Genomic DNA, 27,818 nt, shown 5'->3' on the forward strand with positions numbered 1-27,818 from the left:
TAGTGTGTTGGCTGCGTTGTTTTGCCTTATTGGCTGTGGTTGAGTGGCACACTGAGTCTGCAGGCTATGTGTCATTTGGGTTGTGTTGGGGGGTGGAAGTTGCTTGCATTTCTGCTTTGGAGGTCTCTGTTGCTTGAGCAGATTATTATTGAGAGCCTCTGCAAATGTTTTTGTGTTTCTATGTATGGATTTTGGTGGTGTAGATTTAGTGGGACTATGTGATGAGTGTGGTGTGGTGCAAGTGTTTACCTTCTCCTCCTGACTGTCAAGTTCAGTCTTGGTTGGAGAGAGCTTTACCTCCAGTTTGGCTAGATAAGTGCATCTCTCACAGGTTGTAGTGTTGGGTGGTAGGAGGAGAGGGTTGTCTGTGTACATGAGGCAATTTCTACATTGCCCCAAGATGCGCAGATTCATCAGGTAGACAGTAGAGAACACTGGGAGCTGACCGTTGGACATGCCTGAATAAAAAAACTATTTTCTTCTAGATAAGTGAGGAAAGTGAGTACAAGAGCTGTTTTTCTCTAAGCAAGTGAGGAAAGTAAGTACCAAAACTGTTTTCCTCTAGGTAATGAGGAAGGCTGAGTGCTGTAGTAATTAGTAGATTATTTAGTGTTTACAAGTTCTGAACAAGTGCTAATCACGAATAAGCAAATTCAAGTGCTAAAAGTAAGAATCTGTATCTGGACTAAACTAGTTACAGGAAAGGGGGGAAACAAGTGCAAATGTGGGCTTTTAAATCAGAAAGTTGAGAGAGATGGAAAAACTGCCCAAACGGCCAATAACTACAATTTCTGGGCCAGAACCACTCCTTATGTGGTAGATAGGTTACCTAGTGCTTACGACTCCCACTGATAAGCTAGAAGGCTTCCCTCCAATACAGAAAGCTTGGGGGGGCTCAGAAGCTTACATACAGCAAATTTGAATCTGGACTACACTAGTTACAGGAAAGATATATATATATTTTTTTTATATACAGAAGAGTAGCTAAAACAGCAGTCAAAACAATTCAAATGCAGTGGAAGCTAGCACACATGAGTATGTAGCAATGTTAGACCAAACAGTTTAAAAAATGCAATTAATTTAAAAATCAGTCATTACAAATTAGACATGATCTCTAGGGGAAGAGCATCCTTTGGTTCTATGGTACTCAGGAACATCCTTCCTTAGGGCCATCTACATTCAAAAGTAGCTGGGGACTCTGTCCCATCAGTCAAGAATGAATGAAGATTGACAGCATCAGATAAAGAAGTTATGTCCTTACCATAACGTTCCATCTGTGTTGTCGATCCTCATTCATTCTTGAAATCCCACCCTCCTGCCCCTCCAGGAGACTTCTGGAGGGACCTAGTCCTGGGATGCTATAGGGTTATCTACCGCAACCAAAACCTCTGCAAGGACGGCAGATGCTCAGGCTCAAAAACCAAAATACATATGAATAAAAAGCCAGCACTCAGCTGGGGAATACATATTTTTAATATGTAAAAACACAAAAAACAGATCGGGGTCGGCCCAATTGCCTTTTTCAATGTGAAACACAATCAGTAAAAGCACCACATTATATATCAAAATATAATAGAATAATTGAACCTAAATTAAACAATTATTATAAATGTCAATGACAATAAATGTAAAGGTTTTTAGTATTTTTTTTAATAAACCGCTTTAGGGATCGTGGATATCCTTTAGCTAAGGTTAGGCAGACCAGTAGGAAAGTACAACTACTTCTGAGAAATGACCTTCTTAAATATAAGAATCATGGTCCCCAAGTGAATAATAAAAACCAGATTCATTACCACCTATGGCAGTAAAACACATAAATTTCTAGATATAGTGCAACAACACTGGGATATTCTTTTGACTGATGACACATTGTGTGATTTATTAGGTAATAGATGTTTATTTTCTTTCCACAGGGTCAAGACCTTGAGTAGTTATTTTAGTCATTATAAACATTTTGTGCCCCTAGAATGCTCTGTGCAAGCTACATTAGATGGTACACAAGTGGTGGGGTGCCACCCCTGTGGCCATTGTTCTTTCTGTAAATTCATTTGTCAGACTAAGGAGTTTTCAAGTAAAAATACTTCTAAGGTTTTTTTTCTATTAAAGTGTTTGGTAATTGTAATAGTGATTGGGCTATTTTTCTTTTAACCTCTTCATGTCAAGCCTTTTATGTTGGCCAAACCTCCAGACCCCTAAAATTGTGTATCTCAGAACATCTCAGCAACATTAGAAATAAATATTCAGCAAATGCTTTATATATGCTTTGGATCCATCCCAGTTTGGCTTTGTCAAAGGCAGATCATGCCTTCTAAACTTGGTTGACTTTTTCGAAACAGTCACCAAAGCCATTGATGAGGGAAAGGCAGTCCATACAGCCTACCTCGATCTGGCGAAGGCCTTCGATACAATACCCCACTTGGGTATCATTGAAAAACTCATCAGCTTAAATGTTAACCCATACATCACAAGATGGGTTGCAAACTGGCTGAGTGACAGAACACACAGGGTCAGAGTTGTTGGCGCCATGTCAGACTCAAAGCCTGTCACAAGTGGTGTACCACAGGGCTCAGTCCTGGGCCCACTCTTGTTTGGCATCTACTTTTCCGAAGTACAAGCAAACACAGGAGGGATATGGCTGACAAAGTTTGCAGACGACTGCAAACTGGGCGCCATAGTAGAAAACACAACTGACACAGATATCCTTCAGAAGGGTCTCACGGAAACGGATGACTGGTGCCAGAGCCATGGCCTAAAGTTAAATGCCAAAAAATGCATAGTCATACCCTTCGGGAAAAACAAGGTTACCCCTAGCTACCAAATAGGTGGCAATCCACTGAGCACAGAAGAAGTTATCAGGGACCTGGGGACCCAAGTTGATAGTAGTCTGTCATTCGACACCCATGTAGCCAAAGTAGTGAGGAAGACATTCTACATTGCCCACCTTATCATGAAGGGATTCTCATCTAGATCAAGGGAGGTCATAATCTCCCTATACTCATCACTCATCAGACCAATGATTGAGTACAATGCCCCATTCGGAATGTATCTGACCCGACACTTGCAGCAGCTTGAGAGGCCACAAAAGTTCCTCACCAAAAGGATAAAGGGTCTCAAACATCTGTCCTATGCTGCCCGACTGAAAGAACTCCAACTCTATTCAGTCGCTTACCGCCTGCTCAGAGGTGACCTTTGCCTAACATACAAGGCCATGTCAAACCCAGATTTGATGAATATGCTTCACCTCAAAAAATCTAGATCCGTCAGAACCACAAGAGCGGGAGACTTAAACCTTGACACGGCTATTAATAGGACGTGCTGGAGGGATAGATTCATCACCCAAAGACTCCTTATGCTGTGGAACAAAATCCCGGTATATGTGAGGCAGAGCACCTCGCTGGCCTTGTTCAAGAGAAATCTTGACCAATGGATGGGAGATCGCAGATATACCCCAGGGATTACCTCAGTGTCACTGCTCGACAGAGGCACAGCAAAATAATGGGTATAGTTCCCCATACTAAAGGGGTGGCGTAAGCCACAAAACTATGGGCTAGGCTTGTAAATGCCCTCGGGCAGATAGCCTAGTATGAACCTATGAACCTATGAACCTATAAGTATACTGTTGTTCATAAGACAGCAACCTTTAAATTTATTGTCATTGACAAAATTTTGGGACATAGATACATGAAGAAAGGTTGGCGTAAATTGTTAAATAAAAAATAAAAATCTTAGATTGTGAATTTAGGAGTATTGTTTTCACCTGGTCTTAATGAACATTTATAATAATTGTTTAATTTAGGTTCAATTATTCTATTATATTTTGATATATAATGTGGTGCTTTTACTGATTGTATTTCACATTGAAAAAGGCCATTGGGCTGAAACTGGTCTGGTTTTTGTGTTTTTACACATTAAAAATATGTATGCTCCAGCTGAGTGCTGGCTTTTTGTTGATATGCTATATGGTTATATTTTAATTAAAGCTTCTGTATTTTCTCTACTTCTCTGCAAACTCGATCTGAGGTAATGGAAGAGGGTATTGTGGGTACAGCCTTAGCTCGAGTGTTTTTGGCTGGTGTGAGCTATGTACAATGGTTGAGTTGGTTCAGACTGGGTTGGAACCAAACCCATCAGTCAAGAATGAAAGAAGATTGACAACATCAGATGAGATTATTAATGAGTTTTAAGGTTAAGTACCTCAGAGTCATGCTGATGAAGATAGTTTTGGCAAATGTAAACAATTTGAAAAATATTTACTGAGACTGCCTTCAGTGAACATTGAAGGAAGGCTTTTTGCAGAGGGGTAAGCCCAGCAGTACCCCAAGTGTGGGAGGACACCCCTCACCCTCTGGACTTGTATATATCAACTCCAAGGTTAGACAACAATGGAGAAAATGACAAATTCCACTTTTGGTGAAAAGTTTTGTTATGCAGAAATAATCTTCCCAATAGAAATTAATATATTTCCAATAACCAATGAGTGTTGGAGCTAAATTTCTCAATAGCTTTTGCCCATAAGCTTTATATTAACCTATCCTATGAGAAACAGGGATATCTGTTGTTTAAATTTAGTAAGCACTGGAAAGAGTCTACCTGTAACATGAAACTTAAACCATTCCTCAACCATATTTCATATCCATAATGAATTAAGAATGGGGCCACAGGGTAACTTCTTCCCCTGGTAATGCATAACCGAGTCTTGTCCTTTACAGATCCTTTTGTCTGTAAGAAATGAAAATGCTAATGAGGACACGACAGTGCAGCTGATATGCATGTGATTGTTGAAAAATGGAGAACCTCAAAGGAAATTTCAAATGGTTTGTTGCTCCAAAATAATTTCTTAGCCAGCCGTTCCCATACTCTACTGTATGCCTGTGAACAAAATAGGTTCAGATTTTGACAAAGATAAATTCTAGGAAAATATTGCTATTTCTCTTGGACAGCCTTATTGTGTATTCTAAAAAAAATCTATCAAACTAGACTGCATAAAATACTCAGTAGCCTGAGTATAGGTCTCCGTATTTATCACACCTAATTTTGGGACAAGCTAGGAATGCAGCATTGCATAGACATTTAAAAACCTTTAGTAAGCATCTTCTCTGAAACTATAACATGGTTTTAAAATGTAAAATAAAACACTCCAGTACGACTCTGCTTATTAATGAACAATTTTCTTTAACTCTGCATTAAAAACTTTCTTGCCTTTATGGCTTCATCAGTTCGCTGAACAAAAATAATGTAACAAGCACTCTTAAGAATGCTAAAACATTATGTGATCATAAAAAAAAGTCAAATGATAATTCAAAATAAAGACCTGGTGTTTAATTCATAAATTAACTACTGAATTTTACCAAACTCCATGATCAAATGATCAAAACCACATTTTTAAACTTTGGGAAACAAAATCTTCTGTGAGCAAGCACAAAGGTGCTGGAAGGCCTGGTTTGCACTGTTCTGTCTGTCCATGTACAAAGTTGCTGCTGTAGTGTCTTGTGTGCTATTGATTGACCTTATGGCTTTTAAAATGTCAAGAGTGCTTATGTTTGCTCAGAATTAACTGTATGTCCTAGAAGAAATATCAAAAAAAGCTGTTTCCATACTTTGGGTAGAGGTGTCAATGAAGATGCATCTGTTAACAAGAAATCATCTACATAAAACTATAAGCTATAGTGGATACCACCCATATGTGTACCTTTCCTCCTGGAATTGGTTGTAACACCCTGAGCCAAAACTTCAGTATATAAATCAGATATGGAGACACAGGAAATCACTGTTTGGTATCACATAGTACAGATATCACATTGGAAAGATCCACATCTCATTTGCTAATGGCAATAACCTACCATATATGCAAAATCCTGTAGAAAGCCAAACTCATCATCATCATCAGCCCCTTTTTCCCATTTTCTACATGGGGTCAGGGAATCGTGTTAACTGTCGCCAACTCTCTCTATTCAATGCCACACTCCTGCCTTCTTCAACACTCATGCCTGACTGTCACATTTCTTCCTTCACACAGTCCATCCACCTCTTTGCTGGAAGTTCTAATTTCCTTTTACCTTCTTCCTGTCTGTCCTGAATCTTTTTCACCAGACTGTCTTCTGCTTTTCTGCACATGTGCCCAAACCACCATAATCTGTTTGATCTTTTCTGCAATTGGAGCTACTTTGGCTTATGCTGTTATGTCCTGGTCCCACAGAGTACATCCTACCACCCTTCTCCAGAACTTCATATCTATCACCTCTAACTCCTTCATCTGCTCTGCCTTTACTGCCCAGGTTTCTATTCCATACAGTAGTACTGGTAGCACCTCTTCTTGTACACCTTACTTTTCAGCTTCTTTGGCATTCTTCTAACATAGACTACATCTGACACTCTATGCCAGTTGGCTGCAACCCCTCTGATTCTAGCTTTGACCACTTCATTCAGACTTACCTTCTCCTCAACCACCCCTCCCGGATACTTGAAGCTGTTTACCTGTTTCACTATCTTTCCTTCTATCTCAATTCTCAGCTTCTTCTGATTTCCCCAGTTTGTTGCTATTGCCACTGTCTTATCCGTGCTTAGTTTCATCCCATGTGTTTTCAGTTTTGCATTCCATTGCTCTATACTTTGCTGGAGTTTTTGCTCAGAGTCTGCCTGTAATGCCACATCATCTGCATACAGCATCTCTCCTACTATCTCCTTCTTCTTTTTCTTTTGGCTGTTCCTGTTAGGGGTTGCCATAGTGGATCATCTGTTTCCATTTCTTCCTGTCTTTGCATCTTGCTCTGTCACACCAACCACCTGAATGTCCTCTCTCACCACATCCATAAACCATATCTTAGGACTTCCTCTTTACTTTTTACCTGGCAGCTCCATCCTTAGCATCCTTTTCCCAATATATCCAGCATCCTTCCTCAGCACATGCCCAAACCAACGTAATCTCGCCTCTCTGACTTTGTCTCTAAACCAGCCAACCTGGCCTGACCCTCTAATATACTTATTCCTAATTCTGTCCAACCTTGTCACACCCAGTGCAAATCTTAACATCTTTAACTGTGCCACACCCAGCTCTGACTCCTACCTTTTTGTCAATGCCACTGTCTCCAACCCATGTAACACAGCTGGTCTCACTACCCTCTTGTAGACCTTCCCTTTCACTCTTACTGGTACTTGTCTGTCACAAATCACTCCTGACACTCTTCTCCACCCAGTTCATCCTGCTTATACTCTCTTCTTCGCCTCTCATTCACACTCGCTATTTTTCTGAAGTGTTGATCCCAAGTATTTAAACTCATCAACCTTCGCCAGCTCTACTCCCTGCATCCTCACCATTCCTCTATCCTCCCTCTCATTCACACACATACATTCTGTCTTTGTCCTACTGACCTTCATTCCTCTCCTCTTACACTTACATACTTCTCTGCCACTTCTGACTTCCTCATGCAATACCACGACTCCTCTCTAGGCAACCTGTCACATGCTTTCTCTAAGTCCTCAAAGACACAATGCAATTTCTTCTGACATTCTCTATACTTCTCCATCAACATTCTCAGACCAAACATCACATTTGTAGTGCCCTTTCCTGGTTTGAAACCAAACTGCTGATCACTAATCATCACCTCCCTTCTTAACCTAGCTTCCACTACTCTTTCCCATAAAGGGCATCCGGTGTAAAACATTTGCCAAATTACACATACGAGCAACTCTACTATCTTCTGTAAAAAAAAAAAAAAATAAATCCTTTAACATCAAAATGATGGGAGACCTAGGATTAAGAATGAGAGCTGAGGCTTTAGTATGCTCTGCATCAGTATATTGAAATAGTATAAATGCACACGGTACCACACTTATAATCAGTCTCTCTTCACCCATAGTAATTTAGGAATGGGATTCACTAGTTATCCCATCAGAATTATCATAAACAACTTACAATGAATGGTCTGTGATGGCTGTGTTTTTTTATCAGGTTTAACAATGGGTAAAATGATCTCTCCTTGATGAAATAGTATTACAGTAAGGATCAGGTCAAGTGCAAATTATCCTGCCTAAACTTTACATATATACATATACACACACACACACACACACACACACACACACACACACACACACACACACACACGCACACACACACATATATATATATATATAGGTTTACCTTTACATGAGCGACTTGCATACATGCGAATCCACTATGTGCAAAAATACGTTTTCAAATGCTGAGAAACCAGAATTCACAATATGCAAAAGACTAAAGGTTGAATGCACCTTAGCAGTCACACATTTTATATTCACATAACAGCAGTGTGACCTTAAGAATGGTCGCATAAGGAAATACGTAGTTTCCGTGCTCTGGATTACATGTCAGTTTACCTGTTGGCATTGGTGTTAGTTGAAAGTGGGGAATATCTCATCTAGGAGTAATAAGTGGCCTGGACAATATCTGGAATATGCAGGTATGCAGCTGTGTACAGAGTATGCTTCACAGAGTAGTAAGCTAAGGTTACATGCCCCTCATATCAGAGGCAAACATGTAGTATGAACTCAGCATTTCAACCAAAATATGTTGGTGTAGGAAGAATTCCATTGTGTAACGAGGCTGATATGTATAATAGCATCAATGTATGCCAGGACAAATGGTATAGCACATAACAATGTAGTTTAAATGAACGTACACGTTTACTGTATCTACTATTATGCATACAGTAGTGATGTTCCACATAACAGTGAGTGTGATGTTAAATATCTTGCAGGTTGGGGAAGGTGAATCACAGGAATATGTGCCTGGCACAGTGAATACTGTGTACAGTACAAGCAGGACACAAAAGTGACAGGAATTACTAATAATAGATGGTTATCAGTACTACCAGGAGAAGAGTGTACAGGTTGAGCAGTACTGGTGCTGTACACGTAAGAACAAAGAAAGATGTGCAAGATACCCATCTGTGTCAAGCAAAGTTCTTCATTAGCACTCTTCAAGAAAAATCTTGATGAGTGGATGGGAAATAGGAAATAAACTGTGGGGATCACTTCTGTGTCTCTGCTCAACAGTGGTACAGGAAAATAACTTTCTTGGGTGGCGTAAGCCATGGAACCTTGCTGGCTAGGCTTAAGTAGGCCTTTGGGCCGATAGTCTAGTACCTACCTATGAACCTATGTAAGGGTAGATGTGTAACGGAATCGGAGATAAATGGTTATAGACTACTTAAGAGCAATCCTCATTACCATGCACCTGATGACTTACAAGGTGAGGTAATGAAAGTGAAAGAACAACTGAAACGTCGTGCCAAACAATCTGTAGAGGACCCTTGCAAGATTGTTGCAGAAGTGCTAGCCAGTACATCAAATGAATTAACAAACACTAGTGCCCTAAAACAAAGCATTAGGAGGCAGAGGTACAAGCAAAAGGTGGCAATGTTTGAGGATTTCCGTTCCCTGAGGGAGATGACACCAGAAATGCTACCACTGAAGAGTGGGTCCTTTGTAATAACACATAGCGCAGATATGCCTAGTGACAGCAATGTTGTTATGATCACCACAATTGATAATTTAAGTATGATGTGTGAGTCAGAATATATAATGGCAGATGGTACCATTCCTATCAGTACAACTGAATGCCAACAAATATATAGTTTACATTGTGCACTGAATGTCGGTGATAGTAAAAAGGTGGTACCTGTAGTGCATGGGATTCTGCCCAGTAAATTGGAAGAGTGTTATGACAACTTTTGGAGTTTGACACTGGATTGTATAATGAACATGATCTTAGACTTCTGCCTAACATAGTTTTCACAGATTTTGAGCATGTAGTGGTTAATTCTATTAGAAAGCATCTACCCAACACCTTAGCTAAGGGTTACTGGTTTCATTTCTGTCAGATAGTGTGGAGGCACATTCAAAAATTGCACTTGGCAGCAAACTTTGGTAGTAATCTGTCCTTCGCTATGCTATGCAAGGAAATACCTGCATTAGCATTTGTAGCACCTGCAGATATTAACAGTATGTTTTCAGAGATTGAAGGTGACATGCCAGAAGAGGGAAAGCCTCTGTGTACCTTTTTTTAAGGAAACCTACATCTACGGCAGACCACACAGATACAGTGTGCATGGGAATACATCAGAGAGATTGCCCCCTTTGTTTGATAGTTCCTTCTGGAACCAGCATGATACCTGTGGAATGGGATACCCTCATAGTCAGAATGCAGCAGAGGCTTGGCACCAGAGACTCCCTAGTCTCATGGGGAAGAAAACGCTGTACCTGCTAGATATTTTACATGCGGTACAGCTTGAGCAGAATCATGTGGATGACCTAAGATGTAGGCACCTGCTATGTCTGCCTCCCTCTCCAAAAAGGAGATGATTGCTGGACAAGGAATCGACCTTTAGTAAGCTTCTGGCTAAACAGAATAAGTTCACTGCTAGGGGATTTGTTACGTTGGTGGCCAAATATTGCTGATTTTCATAGAAATAAAGCCGTTGGTATACTGTACATGTAAAGGACATTATTTCTTGGTGGTGTCATGGATGTATTGCACAGATAACAGCATATCTAATCCATGAATGGCTGCTTTGGGACTATGGGACATGTATGTCGAGCACTCATTGGACATTTGCTTTTGTGAAAAGGTTTGGTGAAAATTGTCTGTTTGGAAGCACGGGAATTGTGGCACAGTGGTGAAGTTCGAAAAATGTCAAAAAAAAAGTCCACTAAATGACTTTCGACATTTTTCAAACTTTGCGCTTCAGTTTTCTCTATTCCGAGTCACACATATGATAACTCACACATGCCGGTTTCGCTTATATGAAGGTAAATATATATATATATATATATATATATATATATATATATATATATATATATATATATATATAAAATGCAGAATGCATGGACCTTGAATAAAAGGGTACTAAACTTGTAGTTTTTAGTATAGCTTACTTAACAAAAAACACAAATTAGGAAAATAAATTCAAGGCATCAACAAATTCAAGGAGTCAACACTACTGTGTGCCATTTGAAGTCTCTACAGCAAATCAAAGCATTGGTATCACAGATACATAATGGAATGTTGTTAAATCTTACCTGTTCCTGCATGAGGTCCTTTAGTTGTGCAATCTTTTCTGCATCCTCAGGGTGACTGAGAATGTACTCCTTATCAAAGAAGGCCTGTGGAGAGTAGACAAATATTTGTGATGTGGTCTTTTTGTCAAACTAATTATAATTTTTAGAAGCAGTTGCATTTTCTTTGGCTTCATTCAGTTTTAAGAATTCCAAAGAGATACTAAGTTAGTTAAACACAACTTACATTCAAAACAGAGTAGAAATACAATCAGAAATGGAAAGATTCTGAACTCTCAGATCCACTGACACCCCACCTTTGTGTAGGGGAGTGGCTGTTGCTGTCCACCATTCATTTGGTACAAAAAACTGTTTGGAGGCTGATACTGAAGGGGGTTTGACAGGTTCTGTTTCACACTGGCCAGTAGGCATTCTGGTATGTTATCTGACCCCAAAAAAGCAGTGTTCTTGACCTTGAAAAGTGTTTTGACGGCTTGTTATTTGGAGATTTGAGGTGTGTGTGTGTGTGTGTGTGTGTGTGTGTGTGTGTGTGTGTGTGTGTGTGTGTGTGTGTGTGTGTGGATATCGGTATGTGATCCAGGAATGTCAGGCATGAAGTTAGAGCTAAAATTATCTATTAGTAGACTGTCTATGTCCTTGGGGTCTTAGTATGTAATATCAGTTGCTATTTGATGTGTGAATTACTAGGCATTGTTTCTGAGATGTTTAACATTATTAAAAAAAAAAAAAAAAAACGTATAGTTGTCTTTTACCTGGGTGGCTATGTTTACCTCATGTTTAGCTTTGTTTAATTTGATCAAGGACAAGAGTTCCTTGGTAAGTTAAACAACAGCATTTTTGACATTTTGAGAGTTACATAGGTTCATACCAGGCTAACTACTCTTGCAGGGCCTGCCTTATCTGAAATGGTGCCCTAGGTGAAGTAGTGCTCTGGTGCCCCTTAAGCCCCACCCAGACCATACTCATGACACACCCCTATTTGAGCCACACCCACAGAGAGATCACTCCCCATGAAAGCCACTCCAGTTATTTTCTTCAATTTTTTTAAATGCATGAAACCTGTAACAGGTTTTGCATTACCAAGCGTTTTCCAAAAGTTACGAAGTACAATTTTAAAGTAATAAGATTCAAAATCAGAGCCAGCTGAGCACATGCGCGCGCACACACACACACACACACACACACACACACACACACACACACACACACACACACACACACACACACACACACACACACACACAAACCTCAACCTCTTAGTGCAAGAAATCTGGACAAAGCCTAAAATAAATAGGGACAGAATATAAATATTGCTCTCGTGAACTTAGAAAATTGCTAGAATAACAGGATTTGCGTTAGTATGCATTTTTCTAAAGGATTTAAAGTCTAAAACTCAAATGTCTGTCATTATTTAACAACTTCAATCCCTTTTATGAGGAACAGACAAATATGGGGCAAAGATCTGGATAGTCTGCAAAAACCTGGTCAGTTGAGGGGCATGACTATTTACAGTAAGAAGTAACCTCAGTCTTATTTCTGTCTCGTTTTCAGTTTCTCTTCTTAAAATGCTGTAAGGCAGAAAATAATGCGTGGGTAGATGGGTGAGTCTGCTTACGCATGTGTGTGTGATAAATAAAGGGACAGCTATACATTCCAAAAAGGCATGCAGGACATGTAAAATCACAGATTTGTTCAGTAATCTAAAAACCAAATTTCATTCAAAGTACTGAGAGGCTCACTTACCTAACATTTGGGTTGCTTTAGAATCTATAAGACAGGCAGAATTGTAAATGCTACTAAAATTAAACTGGGTGTAGTGGAATTTAAGTACTTGGGGTACCTAATAGGAAGAGGGATGGTAATTTGTGTTTGTGTCTTTCGGCTTTTCCCGGTTAGGGGTCGCCACAACGGAACTCCGGTCCGCTAATGATTGGCAGTTGATTTTTATGTACCAGCTTGCCAGGCCTGACGCACACCCTTCAACGAAGGTACGCTCATTCACTCATGTCTCCACGCAGAAGATGCTCTAGCTGAGAATCGAACCGGACAGCGTCTTACTGTGAGGTGACAACGCTACCACAGCTAGACAGAAACCATAAATACTGGTCTGTCGATTTACAAAGACAGAGAAAGGAGAAGGCATTTCTGGGACTAGATGAGTATTGCAGAACACTTGCATCTACTTTTGCAAAATGCCCTGGTCTCTTGAGGCAGATACAGCATTTAATAAACTGAAAGGACTCCTTTGTGATAATTAAGTAAGGCAGAGACTAAGTCAGTTAGCTCAGAGGAATAAAGCTCTGAGCTGTTAATAAGCTGCTTCCTACCTGCAGGGTTCATTCCTTCCACCTTCATTTACCTAATGTGTTATGTTGAGCAAGTCACTGAACTAGACAGTGCTTCCCGGTCACACTGAAATAAGAAGTTGTGTCCGGTGTGCTTGCCCATGAACAAATACATAATATAAGTAAAATGTTTTCTCACCAACCACATTATGTTAGCAAATCAATGAAGTTTTAAAGCCAAAATGGTCATAAGTAAACAAAATGCAGTAAATGGTGAGATCGTATATGAAAAATACACTTAAAATAGATATTTTATCTAAAAATAATGATGGCAACCAGGATGAATAATATAGTCTATGTTCAAACCAAAACAGGAAAACTAGCTGTACAGGAACAATATTGGCATAAAATGAGCTGAAGTAGACTGTTGTCATAAATTCTAATGTAAGATCTGTGTTAAAGATAACTTTGCAGGAGCTAATACAACATTCCTAAAGAATATAAGTATTTTAGAGGCTTGTAAACATGTAAAAAATACCACAGTACCATCTGGTGTGCAAAATGTATGCAGAACAAAAAGCAACCATACATTTCTGTCAAAAAAAGATGACTTTTGGATATTCACTGAAATATATCAGAAATAGAACCCCAATATTTTTATACATATATCTTCTTTTCTTTTTTAAATTATCATGCTACCCAGCCTAGTCAAAATGGTTTAATTTGACTTCATCAGTCCAAATAAAAGTAAACCATGCTTTACAAACTATGCTAATAAAGGATGCTACAGTTACTTGTGCATCATATTATGTATGATGGCTATGGCTACAAGATTGCTGTCTCTTTTCCCACATAGAATGTACTGCAGATGCAAACTTCCTTGGAAACCACTCACTAGACTGCACAGTAAATGAGATGTCTAATCTGTTAAGTTTTACAAATATTAACCAATGTGAAAATGTTGGATTTAGGCACTGATATACAAGAAGTTCAGAGACCTCAAGGGAAATAGCTCCATGGTTTGGTGGTTGAAGCTTACAATTTCTAACTACCTCTGTCTGGATCGTAAAATGTAAGAAGCTGTTGACCCACACTGATCTCATTATGAAAACTAAACCTGCAAGAATTAAAGACTACAACACAAAAAACATTCACTTTCAGAAAGGATGCCAGTATTTATCAATCATTTGAATGATTTTAAATGTATTGGCAACATAAGCAGTAACAAACCTAATCTGGTCTCTATCAAATCTATCAATATGGTTTGTCTGATAGTTATCAGAACCAGAAGTGATTTGTTGATTTATCAGTCAAGGCAGCCTGTGCAGTCTTATCTTTATAGCCTCTATGCTTAACATAGTACTTCAAGTGGTTGAGTGGTTGAGTGAGTGGTTACTGACTTGAAACTGTAGTTTTATTGGCCGTATTGGGTAAATTCCTGGCTCTTTCCAGCCCCTGCTATCAAACACGCTTTAGCGCGGAGTTGCCACTAGAGCAGCATTGGGCAGTGCCGGTTTAACAAGGTTAAACTTTTTCTGGCTCCATAAAGTCTGTTCTTCATTTTTTCCCTTAGAACTGCTCTACTAGTAATCTAAACAGTATATCCCTTAACTAAAAAGCGCAGCACTTGTTCCTAAAAAGCTTTTTTTTTTCCTCCAAAAAAAAAAAAAGCTCAGCACTTGTCTTAAAAGCATCTTCTTTTCAGGCTTAGCACTTCTGTATTATACAAAGTCCCTCACTAGCGAAACCCCCCCCCCAGGAGTACCCAATTCCTTACTAAGTCCTCTCTCATTCAGTTACACCCCAAACTTCTTAATTTCTCTAGCATGTCGAAGGGCCAGATGCTGGCGTCCTCTTCTGTCCAGTTGGTGAATCTGGGAATATTGAGGCAATGTTACAATTGCCTCATGTACACAGACAACCCTCTCCTCCTCCCACATAACACAAATACTTGCGAGAGATGCAGCTATTTAGCCAAACTGGAGGCTGAGCTCTCTCAACTCAGGACTGGCAAGACCAGACAGGAGGAGAAGGCAACTACACACACCACAAAACCAGTCTCACATAAAGCTATCACAACAATGAATCAAACACATAAAGACACAAAGACATACTCAGAGGCTCTGAGCAAAAATTTACTTAAACAGCAGAGGCCTCCAAAGCAGACACCCAAGCAACCGCCACCTCATGACACACCACAGGCAACACATAAAACACAAAATCAGTGTGCAAAGCAGTCACAGCCCTTAAGGCCAAATACAACACCAAACATACTTGTCATAGGTGACTCCATAGTCAGACACACTGACGTCCCACTCACCAGGCTGAACAAGGAGAGGGTCACAGTAAGCTGCCTATCGGGCGCTAGAATCCGCCACATAACACAAGCACTCGGGTCACTCCACAGCAAGTACAAATATGACACAGTCATTGTCCATGCTGGTGTGAACGACCTGAGACGTACCTCCCTGGACTACATAAAAAGAGACATAGAGGAGCTCTCTGATTATGTAGCCCAGGCAGGTATGACCCTGACCCTGAGCAACATCCTTCCTTCACCAAGAATGATGCCACAACATAGAGACAAGATGATCAGCTTTAACAATTGGCTTAATTTCTGGTGTCATTCAAAGGGGATCCAGTGTCTGTCTGCCTGGGATGACATGCTTGACAAGCCACACTGCTTCACAAGGGATGGCTTGCACCTGTCACCCCTGGGATTCCGGATATTGGCTAAGGCTCTTGCCACCCCCATAGTGCCTTTTTTAGGCTAGGCTCAAATTCTAAACCTACCACCCTAGAAAACAAAAATGGGAAGAAACTAAGGGTAATGCTGCTCAATGCCAGAAGTCTAAATCTCAAAATGCACGCACTCGAGGCCCTTCTCAGTATGGAGAACATCGATGTCTATGCTGTGACTGAAACCTGGTTCAAGGCTCCTGAGAGCACCCCGGCACTATCAGGTTTTACCTCATATCATGCGTTCTGGCCCCAAAACCCGGACCACACCACAAAAGGAGGGGGTGTATCCATATTCATCAATGATACCCACACCTCCAGGTTGGTGGCAACGCACGAAGCATCGGAAACCATCCAGGTGCAAGTAACCATAGGCAAAACTGCTCTACAATTTGTAGCATGCTACAGGCCACCCCCTCAAACTCAGGAACCCCACACAGCCTTATATTGGGTGACTTCAACTACCCGAATATAGACTGGGAACATTACTCAAGCCCAAACTTTCTAGCCCAAAGGTTCCTGGAGTTCATAAATTCAAATGCCATGGAACAACTAGTCACCGTTCCCACAAGAGGAGAAAATATACTAGATCTCATCATCACAAACATGGGGACAAAATGCTCCACACCGGAAGTATATCCCTCATTGGTGAGATCAGATCATAAACTAATCTCACTGGATATCCACATCCCGCCCCCACCCCAAACAAAAAAGACTACAGTGAAGAACTTCTCTAAAGCAAACGTCACACTACTCAAGACTGGTGTGGTATCCTTCAAGGCCCCCGAGCCAGTGGAAACCACAACCCAAGCTGCGGAAGCCCTTACAAATGCCTTCTATGAACACCTCCAGGACTGCATGGATCAGGCAATCCCTAATAAAACCAAGACTCTTTCAACCAAGGGCAAACGTCCAGTCTGGTGGACCCCAGCCATAAACAAACTTTACAATAAGAGGAGAAAGCTGTTACATGATAGAGCAAAATCCATAAAAGAGAAGGCACCTTTAATCATTATTAGTAAAAAAATACGAGCACTCATAAAATCATCCAAGGCCAACTTTGAGAGAAAAATTGCCATAGATTCAAAAGACAATCATAAGGCCTTCTTCAGCTATGTTAGAAACCTGGGTGGAAACTCCCAGATATGCTCAGAATTAGTCCAAAATAATACAAAAATCACTGAACCCACAGACATTGCCAACATACTGGCAGACAGGTTCAGTGCAAACTTCACCCCTCTCCCCCAAAGGAGAGATAACTATCCCAGCGGAGTGCAGCCTCCCAGACATCTCCAATGCGCAGGTGAAAGCTGCTCTCTCTAAAGCTAAAAACACAGCATCAATGGGACCGGATGGTGTCCCCGGCTGTGTGCTACACGAACTCAATGAGGAACTAAACCTGCACATAAGGCAGCTGTTTAATCTTAGCCTTACCACAGGATACGTGCCCAAGGAGTGGCGTACGGCAACTGTGGTCCCACTCCACAAAGGCGGTGCCTCTACGGACCCTGGTAATTACCGCCCCATAAGCTTAACAAGCTTGGTGTGCAAAGCTATGGAGAGGATCATAATGGAACTCATAAACAAAGACATAGGGGACTTGCAGACATTGGACCTGACCCAGTTTGGCTTTGTCAAGGGCAGATCATGCCTTTTGAACTTGGTCGACTTCTTCGAAACAGTCACCAAGGCCATTGATGAGGGAAAGGCAGTCCATACAGCCTACGTTGACCTTGCAAAAGCTTTCGACACAATACCCCACTCGGGTATTATAGAGAAACTTACCAGCTTAAATGTAAACCCATATGTCACAAGATGGGTTGCAAACTGGCTAAAGGACAGAACCCACAGGGTTAGAGTAGCTGGCGCCATGTCAGACTCCAAGCCGGTCACAAGTGGTGTCCCACAGGGCTCAGTCCTTGGCCCCCTGTTGTTCAGCATCTACTTCTCAGAAGTACAGACTAACATAGGAGGACTATGGCTGACAAAGTTTGCAGATGACTGCAAACTGGGAGCCATAGTGGAAAGTACATCGGACACAGATATCCTTCAGAGGGGTCTCACGGAAACTGATAGCTGGTGCCAGAGCCACGGCCTGAAGTTAAATGCCAAAAAATGTATAGTCATACCCTTCGGGAAAAACAAGGTAACCCCAAGTTACCATATAGGTGGCAATCCACTAAGCACAGAAGAGGTTATCAGAGACCTGGGGACCCAGGTTGACTGTGGCCTTTCTTTTGACACTCACATTGCTAAAGTGGTTAGAAAAATCTTCTACATTGCCCACCTGATCATGAAGGGATTCACATCCAGATCAAGTGAGGTCATTGTTCCCCTGTACTCTTCACTTATCAGACCAATGATCGAGTACAATGCTCCATTCGGGATATATCTCACCCGACACCTGCAGCAATTGGAGAGACCCCAAAAGTTCCTCACCAAAAGGATAAAGGGACTCCAAAATCTGTCATATGCTGCCAGACTGAAGAAACTCCAGCTCTATTCAGTCGCATACCGTCTGCTCAGAGGTGACCTGTGCCTGACATACAAGGCCATGTCCAACCCGGAATTAATGGACATGCTCCACCTCAAAAAATCCAAATCTACCAGATCCACTAGAGCAAGCGACTTAAACCTTAGCACGGATATAAATAGGACATGCTGGAGGGATAGATTTGTCACCCAGAGACTCCCTATGTTGTGGAATAAAATCCCGGTCCATGTGAGGCACAGCACCTCGCTGGCTCTGTTCAAGAGAAATCTTGACCGGTGGATGGGAGATCGTAGGTTTACCCCGGGAATCATCTCTGTGTCACTGCTGGACAGAGGCACAACAAACTAATGGGCACAGTATTTTTTAACATAAGCCACAAAAACTCTGGGCTAGGCTTATAAATGCCTTAGGGCAGATAGCCTAGTATAAACCTATGAACCTATGAACCTATAAGTTACTATCTCCCCTTGAAATCATCAGTGACTGCAAACCTACACACACACACACACACACACACACACATATGCACGCACACACACACACACACACACACACACACACACACACACACACACACACACACACACACACACACACACACACACTAAAGTTGCATAGTTAGTTGCCACAAAAGCCACTGCGACTGTTCCTGCTTCAAACTGCTACTTCAACCTTTAAGTCAAGAAATGTTTTCTGCAGCAGTGAGAAGAAAAAACGTTATTGCAAACACCTTAACAGGATATGAAACTATATACACAGGTTAAAATATTCAACACTGAGCTTTCATTTAAGGGAATAATGCCAAATGCAATAATTTTCACTTATTGGATTAACACTGTCTTACAAAATCTCATGTTCCTTTTACTCCCACTCAGGGCTTCTGAAGTCACCATGACTTTATCCATTTGTATTACTTAAGAATCTTCTGCTAACAACAATAATATTCTGCTAATAGCAACAACAGGCAAAACCAGATGGGCCAAGCAGTCCTTATTTTGTGATAAATACTACATTTCCATACTTAACACCAGGCAGAAGTATCTTCAGTGCTTGCTTGGACAAACTTAAAGGCAGCTTATTCATATGAAACAAGATGCTTAACAATCACTTCTCAAGTCCTGGTGTTTTCCTGTCTCCACCCAACTTCAAGACTGCTAATGAACAACCACCTGCTGATTGCCTCTCTGGGTAAACATCTGAGCAGACTAAACTTGGGACAACTGCTTCTCTTGGTAAACATTTTGGCAGACTAAATAACGTGGGACAACTGCCAATCTGGGTAAACATCTGGGAAGACTAAATAGTTGGGACAACTGCCTCGCTGGGTAAACATCTGGGCAGACTAAAGGGGACAACTGCCTCTCTGGGTAAATATCTGGGCAGACTAAATAACTTGGGACAACTGCCTCTCTGGGTAAATATCTGGGCAGACTAAATAACTTGGGTCAGTAAAGTTGTCCTTGCCCCCCCCACTTGATGGGATTACTTCTGGGAGGCAACAGTACAGCTAATAAAAATAAACTTACAGTTCTACAATGTGCCTTGCTAACAAACTGAGTGGACCAGGGAATCCTAATAGCAACATAGGAGCACCAGTAAAAGCTAGCAACCATAGAGTGAAACACGGAGGCATAATGAAATGAGTCATAGTGATGTAGCAGGCTTAAGAGTTCAGAAGAAAAACGTAACTTAAACAACAAAATACGTAAACACTTGCAAAGGGAATGTAATTCTGCAAAAAACACTAAATGTATAACATTAATTACAGACACTGCTGCCACACACACTTAGCTCTCGCTTGTTCATTTATGGTCAACTGCGCAGTTCAATCGTCTTCCACAATTTAAATTCCGTGCGTGAAAAAGAAAGATGTAAACAAATCGGTTGCACAGGCACGGCAGGTGTTTGCAACCTGTTTTCATCTTCTGCATCTGTGCGCCGGCCGTAATGGGCGCTCTTAAAGAAGAACGTCCTTAAAAAATTACTTTTTTTTTTTTAATTGAAAAATTTATTTCTCGGCTGTAACAGACAGTCTCTGTTTTCCGGACAGTATCTCAATGAGAAGAGCACAAACTGTTGGACTAGACAAAATAAACATTCATTAAAATAAATAACTAAAAATTGCGCCGTTTATGAAGTTGGACTGTATGGCGCCCTAGGTGGTTGCCTAGTTTGCCTATGCCTAAGGCCGGCCGTGTAATCTTTTGGACCATTTTAGGCATAGCAAATTATCACATGTGCATATCAAACTCTGCACTTGTAACGTAAACACCTTAACCATTATGCCAGTGTTGCAATTACTAAAAAAGCAAAGCTGCTATATGTTTTTAGGTTCATAGGTTAATACTAGACTAATTGCCCTTGTGGGCCATTTTAAGCCTAGCCAATTACCCTATATGAGAGTCGAGCTCTGCTTGTGTCTGTAAGGCAAGGACTTTAGCCATTATGCCAACCTCCCACCTACTCACTTCACCACTGGTAAAAAAATATTTTCTCTCCCCTAAAATAGAGCAGCCATAGATAGCCATTTTACTCACAACTCAAATATGACCTTCCAGTCCTAGCTAATACAGCAAAGAAAAAACCTTCAAGGATTACAGATCAGAGCTTCTGACATCTGTAGATGTATCACTCAGTGCCACTAGGGCACAACTGAAATGTCCTCTTCAAAGCAAAATGGCTTCTAATTTAGCATTAGCACACTGCTAGTAGCCTCACTCAGTCGCAGCCTACTAAATATGGAATCCCTTTCCTTTTCTTCAGTAGATTAACAAAAAGGTTCTCATCACAATCTGATCATGCTTCATTCCTATGAACTCCCCAGGTGTAGGCTGCATAGTACAGACCTTATCATCTCAGACTTGTAACGCTGCACATGGGATTCTATACTACTACATATCCAGCCACTTTCCATCTACCAGAAATTTCAGATCCAGCTAAAAGTCATTCTCCACAAAGCAAATTACCGATTCCTGATTCATAAAAGGATCCATTTATTAACTTCACCCATCCCACTTTATATGCCTCTACATTTAACTACTCATTAAATTTTATCTGTCTAACTATCAATGTTATATCCTTCCCTTCCTAAAAGCTAGCCTCACATTACAGATTTCATAGGTTCATAGCAGGTTACTAGGCTAATGGCCAATGGGGCCTTTACAAGCTTAGCCATGTAAAAATGCATGTGCAATAATTGATCATAGTTAGGTGGTCGTTGTTAGCACAGCACTTCAATGATCACCACCAAAGATTCCAAAGACATCCACAAGGCATTCTATAGCTATGTCAAGAATCTAAATGGCAATGCTCAGATCTGATCTGAGCTACAACAGAATGGCATTAAATATACTGATCCCAAGGATATTGTCAATATCCTGGCAGATCGATTCAGTGCAAACTTCACCCCCTAAAGGACACATCTCAATACCATAAGATTGCCAAATTCTAGTAATAACGGCCACACAGGTAAAAAACACACTCTCCAAAGCTAAGAATACAGCATCCATGGGACCAGACAACATCCCAGGCTATGTACTACATGAACTACAAAATGAACTGGCACCTCACCTAAGTGTCATGTTTAATCATAGCCTCACCTCAGGCTTCGTGCCCACTGAGTGGCGCACAGCTACAGTTATCCCACTCCACAAGGGGGGGATCCATCTTGGATTCCAGGAACTACTGCCCCATCAGTCTGATGAGCCTGATCTGCAAGGCCATGGAACGTATTATCATGGAACTTCTAAACAAAGACACTGGCAACCTTCAAACACTGGACCCCATGCAGTTTGGGTTCGTGAAGGGCCGATCTTGTTTCCTGAACCTGATTGACTTCTTTGAATAAGTCTCCAGAGCTGTGGACAAGAGTAAGGTTGTCCACACAGCCTATCTGGACCTCGCCAAGGCTTTCGACACCATCCCCCACTCTGGAATCATAGATAAGCTTACTAAGCTGGGCATTAATACCTACGTCACTCGATGAGTTGCCAGCTGGCTTACTGACAAAACCCACACTGTAAAAGTAGCCGACTCCAAATCCAGTTCCAGATAAGTGACAAGTGGAGTACCTCTGGGTTCAGTCATAGAACTGCTCTTGTTTGGCATCTACTTCTCTGAAGTACAGGCCAACACTAAGGGACTATGGCTAACAAAGTTTGCAGATGATTGCAAACTGGGAGCCATTATTGAATCCCCAAATGATGTGGATATTCTACAAAAGGGCCTTACAGAAACAGATGCTTGGTGCCAGAGACATGGGTTCAAGCTCAGTGCCAAGAAATGTATAGTTATCCCCTTTGGGAAAAAACATGTACTCATGAATTACCACATAGGTGGCAGTACACTAAACACTGAAAGTGTGATAAGAGACTTAGGGACACAGGTGGACAGTGGTCTCACCTTTGATAACCACATCGCCACAACAGTCAGGAAATCCTTCTATGTGGCACACCTCATCACTAAGGGCTTTTCATCCAGAAAAAAGGAGGTCATTGTCCCACTGTACTCATCCCTCATTAGACCCATTATAGAATACAATGCCCCATTTGGTATGTACCTCTCAAGACATCTGCAACAACTGTAAAGGTCGCAGAATACCTCACTAAAAGAATCACAGGCCTAAAGCAGATTCCCTATGCTTACCGTCTAAAAAATTTCACCTATACTCTGTCGCATATCGTCTACTCAGAGGCGATCTCTGCTTAACATACAAGGCCACATCAAACCCAGAGCTGTTGGACATGCTACACTTAAAGAAATCCCAATCCCTCAGAGACACACACTCCAGGGATCTAAACCATGTCATCACAATGAACAAAACATGCTGGAGGAATAGGTTCCTGACCCAGAGACTCCCCAGACTCTGGAATAGACTGCCCATACATGTCAAGAAGAGCGCCTCTTTGGCCCTCTTCAAAAGGAACCTTGATGATTGGATGGGAGATAGGAAATTCACCCCGGGGATCACATCAGTTGCCCTGCTAGACAGGGGTCCAGGGAAGTAAATACTGTGGGAAGAAATAGCCAGGGAATTGTTATGGCTAGGCTTGTATAGGCCCTAGGGCTGATAGCCTAGTACCAACTTATGAACCTATGAACCAACTACTACTGTCCACGAGGGACATTTATTTATTTAAATAAAAGTTGACCAGGAAAGTACAACTTGGAACAAAACCAATTTTCAGCAGAGGCCAGGGGAGAAACACTCCAGATGCATGTCTTTGAAACCTGGAGGAAACCCACACGAAGGCAGGAAGGACATGCAGACTCTGCACAGAAGGCACTCCAGCTGAGAATCGAACCGGAGAATCTCTTGTTGTGAGATGACAACACTACCGCTGCACCACTGGTGTAGCCACATGATCTTTCCTTTTTGTATTTAAATCATGTGTTTTAAATCAGCTGACTATTTGCCTGAAGAAACCTATATTGGTGTAAGTCTAGCTCTAGCAAGCTTTAATAAATTTCCCGCTGTTTAAGTATTGAGTGTCATGGTGACAGTTTACATTTTGTTTTATTTTATCTGATTTCTTAGTATATCAGCTTTGTCTGCATGGTGGAATTATTTTATATCTATGTTTTGCTAATGTCACAGGCTAGATTGAGATCCCTGGTGTGAGTGACTCTTGTCCTGTTTGATTTGTGGATGTGCAGCATTTCTATTGGGGCAGAGTTAGAGACTGCCCTGTAGGCCAGGCACAGGTCACCTCTCAGCAGCCTACAGTGACAAGGCTTTCAGTCTTTTCATATAAGTCATGTTTTGGAGGCCCTGAATTCTCTTGGTTAGAAACTTCGGTGATCTTTCCAATTGCTGCAGATTTTTTATCATTATTATTATTATTATTATTGTGTACAAAGAGATTTTTTTTTCTTTTATTCTAGACCCTTTTATTCTGGAGCTTCTTTATATATGGGTTCCTTCATAGGATTTATTTTTAAGTCCTATAATTAGCTGTGATGTGATAAGGGGTTTTGATAATAGTATGTTTGACCTTTAGGAGTTCTAGTTCATTATCCTGTTTAACAAGCTTGGAGGAAAACATTTTGTTTTACGATTATAGAGACACTACTGCTTTTATTGCCTTTGTCTAGTGCAGTGGGCCTAAATGCACGGTGTGTGATGAAACCTTGCACTGTTGAGGTATTCTCAATCGTCTTCTACCATATGTCTGTGTCAGAGCAGATACTGATGCACTTCAGGGTGAGGAGTTCCTTTAGGGAGCAAAGTTTTTTTGTTAAGTTTCTTTGCATTAAGCAGCAATACTTTTTCATTATCTGGATTCTGTTTGGTTATACTGCAAGCTTTTGCAGACTGACCTTGCCTAAAAAGGCACTAATGGGGTTGATAAGGTTTTATCCAGTATACAAAAACCTTGGGGAGATAGGTGCAGGCCATTCCTGGCAATAGTTAGGATTGCCTACTATCTCCTCCCAGGCTGATATATATTGGACCCCCACCTTGAATGACACCAAAAGCTAACCCTATTTCTGAAGTCAATAATCTTTTGTTTGTATTGCAGCATCATTGTCAGGGATGGCAAAATGATTCTTAAGGCTTGCTTCATACCTGCCTTGGTCACATATTCTGAGAATGCCATCATGTCTCCTTTCACACATTCCAGAGAGCTATGTCTCAACTTATTTACTCCCTCTTATACAAGGACTGTGTCATATGTGTAATTGTGGTGTAAGAAACTGAGTGCATGCATGATGTGGTGAATCCTGGCACTTTATAGGCAACTAACCGTGACCATCCCTTTACTCATCCCGTTCAGTTTTGCATCAGTGTACCTCACTACGGAATCAACTATGACTAGGAAGTTGGATTGTGTAGGTGTGTCTTATGTGCTCTGAGTTAAGAAAATGTGAGTCATGCATGCATGCTTCATGGAGGTGCTGCGTGAGTTGAGTCTTTATGAGGTTGCTCAGGGTATGTACATCTTAGGCTATATTCTGGAGACCTTTGTGATTTACAGAGATTACTTTTAAGAGTCTTGACTTGAGCAGGTCTATGTGTTTGGTCTATATTGTGTGTGTGATAGGTATAGAGGAGAGTCGTGTGTTACTGACAACCTGTTTGTAGTGGCTGTATGTAAGAGCTTTGCCTCCAATAACATTGTGTCAGTTTAAGTAATAGGTGGTTGTCAGTAAACATGAGATGATTGCAACATTGTCTCAGAATGGTAATTACTAATCTGGGCTGAAGGGGGAGAAGTGTATTTGGGGTTTGGAGTTGAATACTGGAGAAGTCATCTGTCTGGCAGTGGAGACAGTGCTAGTCTCAACACAGCTGCAAACAACTAGGAATCAGTGATGCTTTTCTCCTTCACTCACCAGAAACAAAAATTAGCACTAATCGCAGTCTGCTTCCTGTGAAACAGTATTAGTCCAGATTTTAGTAGGTTTAGTACACTTTGTCTTCTCCTGCTATATACTTTGGAAAGAACCTGGAACAGCTGAACACAACAAAAAGCCAAGCTAATCAAAGGCCTTGAACAGGTCCTCACTAAAACTGCAACCAGACCACTCAGTGAATTCCATTACGCACTGCCCAAACAAAGGACACCTGGAATCAGCACCCCCTCTGCTGCTTCTCTCACCAAGAGCAAACAAGAAGCATTAATTTCAAGATGGCTGCTAAGAAGCCAATTTCAGGCTTTCCAGTCATTGGTAATCACTAGGAAGGTCAGAAAACAATGTCTCTCCGCTCCTTTTCTCACCAGAAGCAAACCAGAAAGGCTAATCCCAAGATGATTCCCTTACCTGTAATTTCCTGTGATCCTACCACAATATAATACAATGCTTCCTTCTTTTCCTACAGCTAATTTTGTGGACATTATACAATTGTACCAGGGGGCCATGTTTATTTATTTATTTATTTATTTATGTCTTAATGATTGCTTGTTTACCAGGGTGCTGCACTGATCAAACCTGACCAAATTCCGACACAGTCCACATGATACAGAAAATATTACAAGAAAATTCACAGCAATCATCAATATAATAGAAATTCACAGCAATTATAAAGTAGCTCACAGTGGTTATGGAGAAAATGGTATATGCACAGTGCACTGTCATAGTGGTACAGTATACACATATATATATATATATATATATATATATATATATATATATATATATATATATATATATATATAATATTTACAAAAGCTTGTAAGATTGAATGAGCTTCAGTACTTTTATTAGTACAGCAGAGATGAGAAAAGAGGTAAGAGATTGGGATACAAGCCTAGGTGAAATGTCCAGTGGTGAAGCAAGAGCACTTGGACGGATTGAATTTTTTTTCTGCATTGAACTTTAAAATTCAATTTCTTTTAGGTCATTAGGGAGCACTTGTTAAAGAGTAATTGCCTGTGAGAAGTATGCATGTGCAACAAACTGAAGTTTAGTTGTAGGGACAATGAGTGAGAGTGTGGACTCAGGTTGTATGAAAGAGTTTTTTTTCAGACAGTTTAGCTACATGGGAGTTAAATGTTTTGAGTTATAGTAATTTGTATAGCTGTGATCCTAACAGTAGTTTATCTCTTTCTTTTATGGGAAGCAATTTGTCTTTTATTAGTGTAAGGCAGTGGTGTTTATGGTGGGGTGAGTTTGAATCATAATATACTGTTGAAGATAACTTGCAGGGAGGTGGTATTGTTCTTGGAGATGGATGTGAAGGTGGGGAATCCATATTCCAGTTGAGAGACTGACCCAGAGGAGGAGGGAGCTAATTTTTCCTCTGACCTTATCTATGTGTAAATTGAAGTTCAGAGATTGATTAAGCCATAGTTCTAGGCAACTGAAGATGGTGGTTGAATCTATACCAGTGTTGTAAAGGTCTGAGATAGTTATAGAGTTGGGTGCTTGTTTAATTTTCTGAGGAAATCCTAAAATCATGGTGTTATTCCTTAAGCTGAGAAGCAGTCTTTGGTTTATGAGACACTGGCGGAGTTCGTGTAAATCTGACTGAAGCTGAGACTGCCTGACAGCGTGTGATTGGTTTGACCAGTGTGTGACCATGCCATCAGTACAGAAGATGAGTGGCAGATGGTGAGGCCCAGATGAAGCTTATTAATGCATATGAAAAAAAGGAGATGTGATGAATAGCTCCTTGTGGTACTGCTTGGCAATAGTGGTGGTCTCTGAATGTGAGGACCCTGTTTTGATTTTGAAGTGACTGCCACTGAGGGAGTTTGTAAAGCAAGGAGTGCATCATGACAAATGTCTTTGTGAGATCT

At 40.9% G+C, this 27,818-nt stretch overlaps 1 protein-coding gene across 1 annotated transcript in view; it reads right to left on the reverse strand.

Moving 5' to 3' along the window:
• DOCK3 (dedicator of cytokinesis 3) overlaps positions 1 to 27,818 on the reverse strand; it is a 4,843,230-nt gene that overhangs the window by 217,646 nt on the left and 4,597,766 nt on the right. The window contains exon 45 of the mRNA XM_044077993.1: positions 11,062 to 11,145. Coding sequence (XP_043933928.1) covers positions 11,062 to 11,145 — 84 coding nt within the window. The remainder of the gene's footprint in view (positions 1 to 11,061; positions 11,146 to 27,818) is intronic.

Source organism: Protopterus annectens, chromosome 7.part0, assembly GCF_019279795.1.
Source record: "Protopterus annectens isolate FY-2018-M chromosome 7.part0, PAN1.0, whole genome shotgun sequence".
Taxonomy (NCBI): Eukaryota; Metazoa; Chordata; order Ceratodontiformes; family Protopteridae; genus Protopterus; species Protopterus annectens.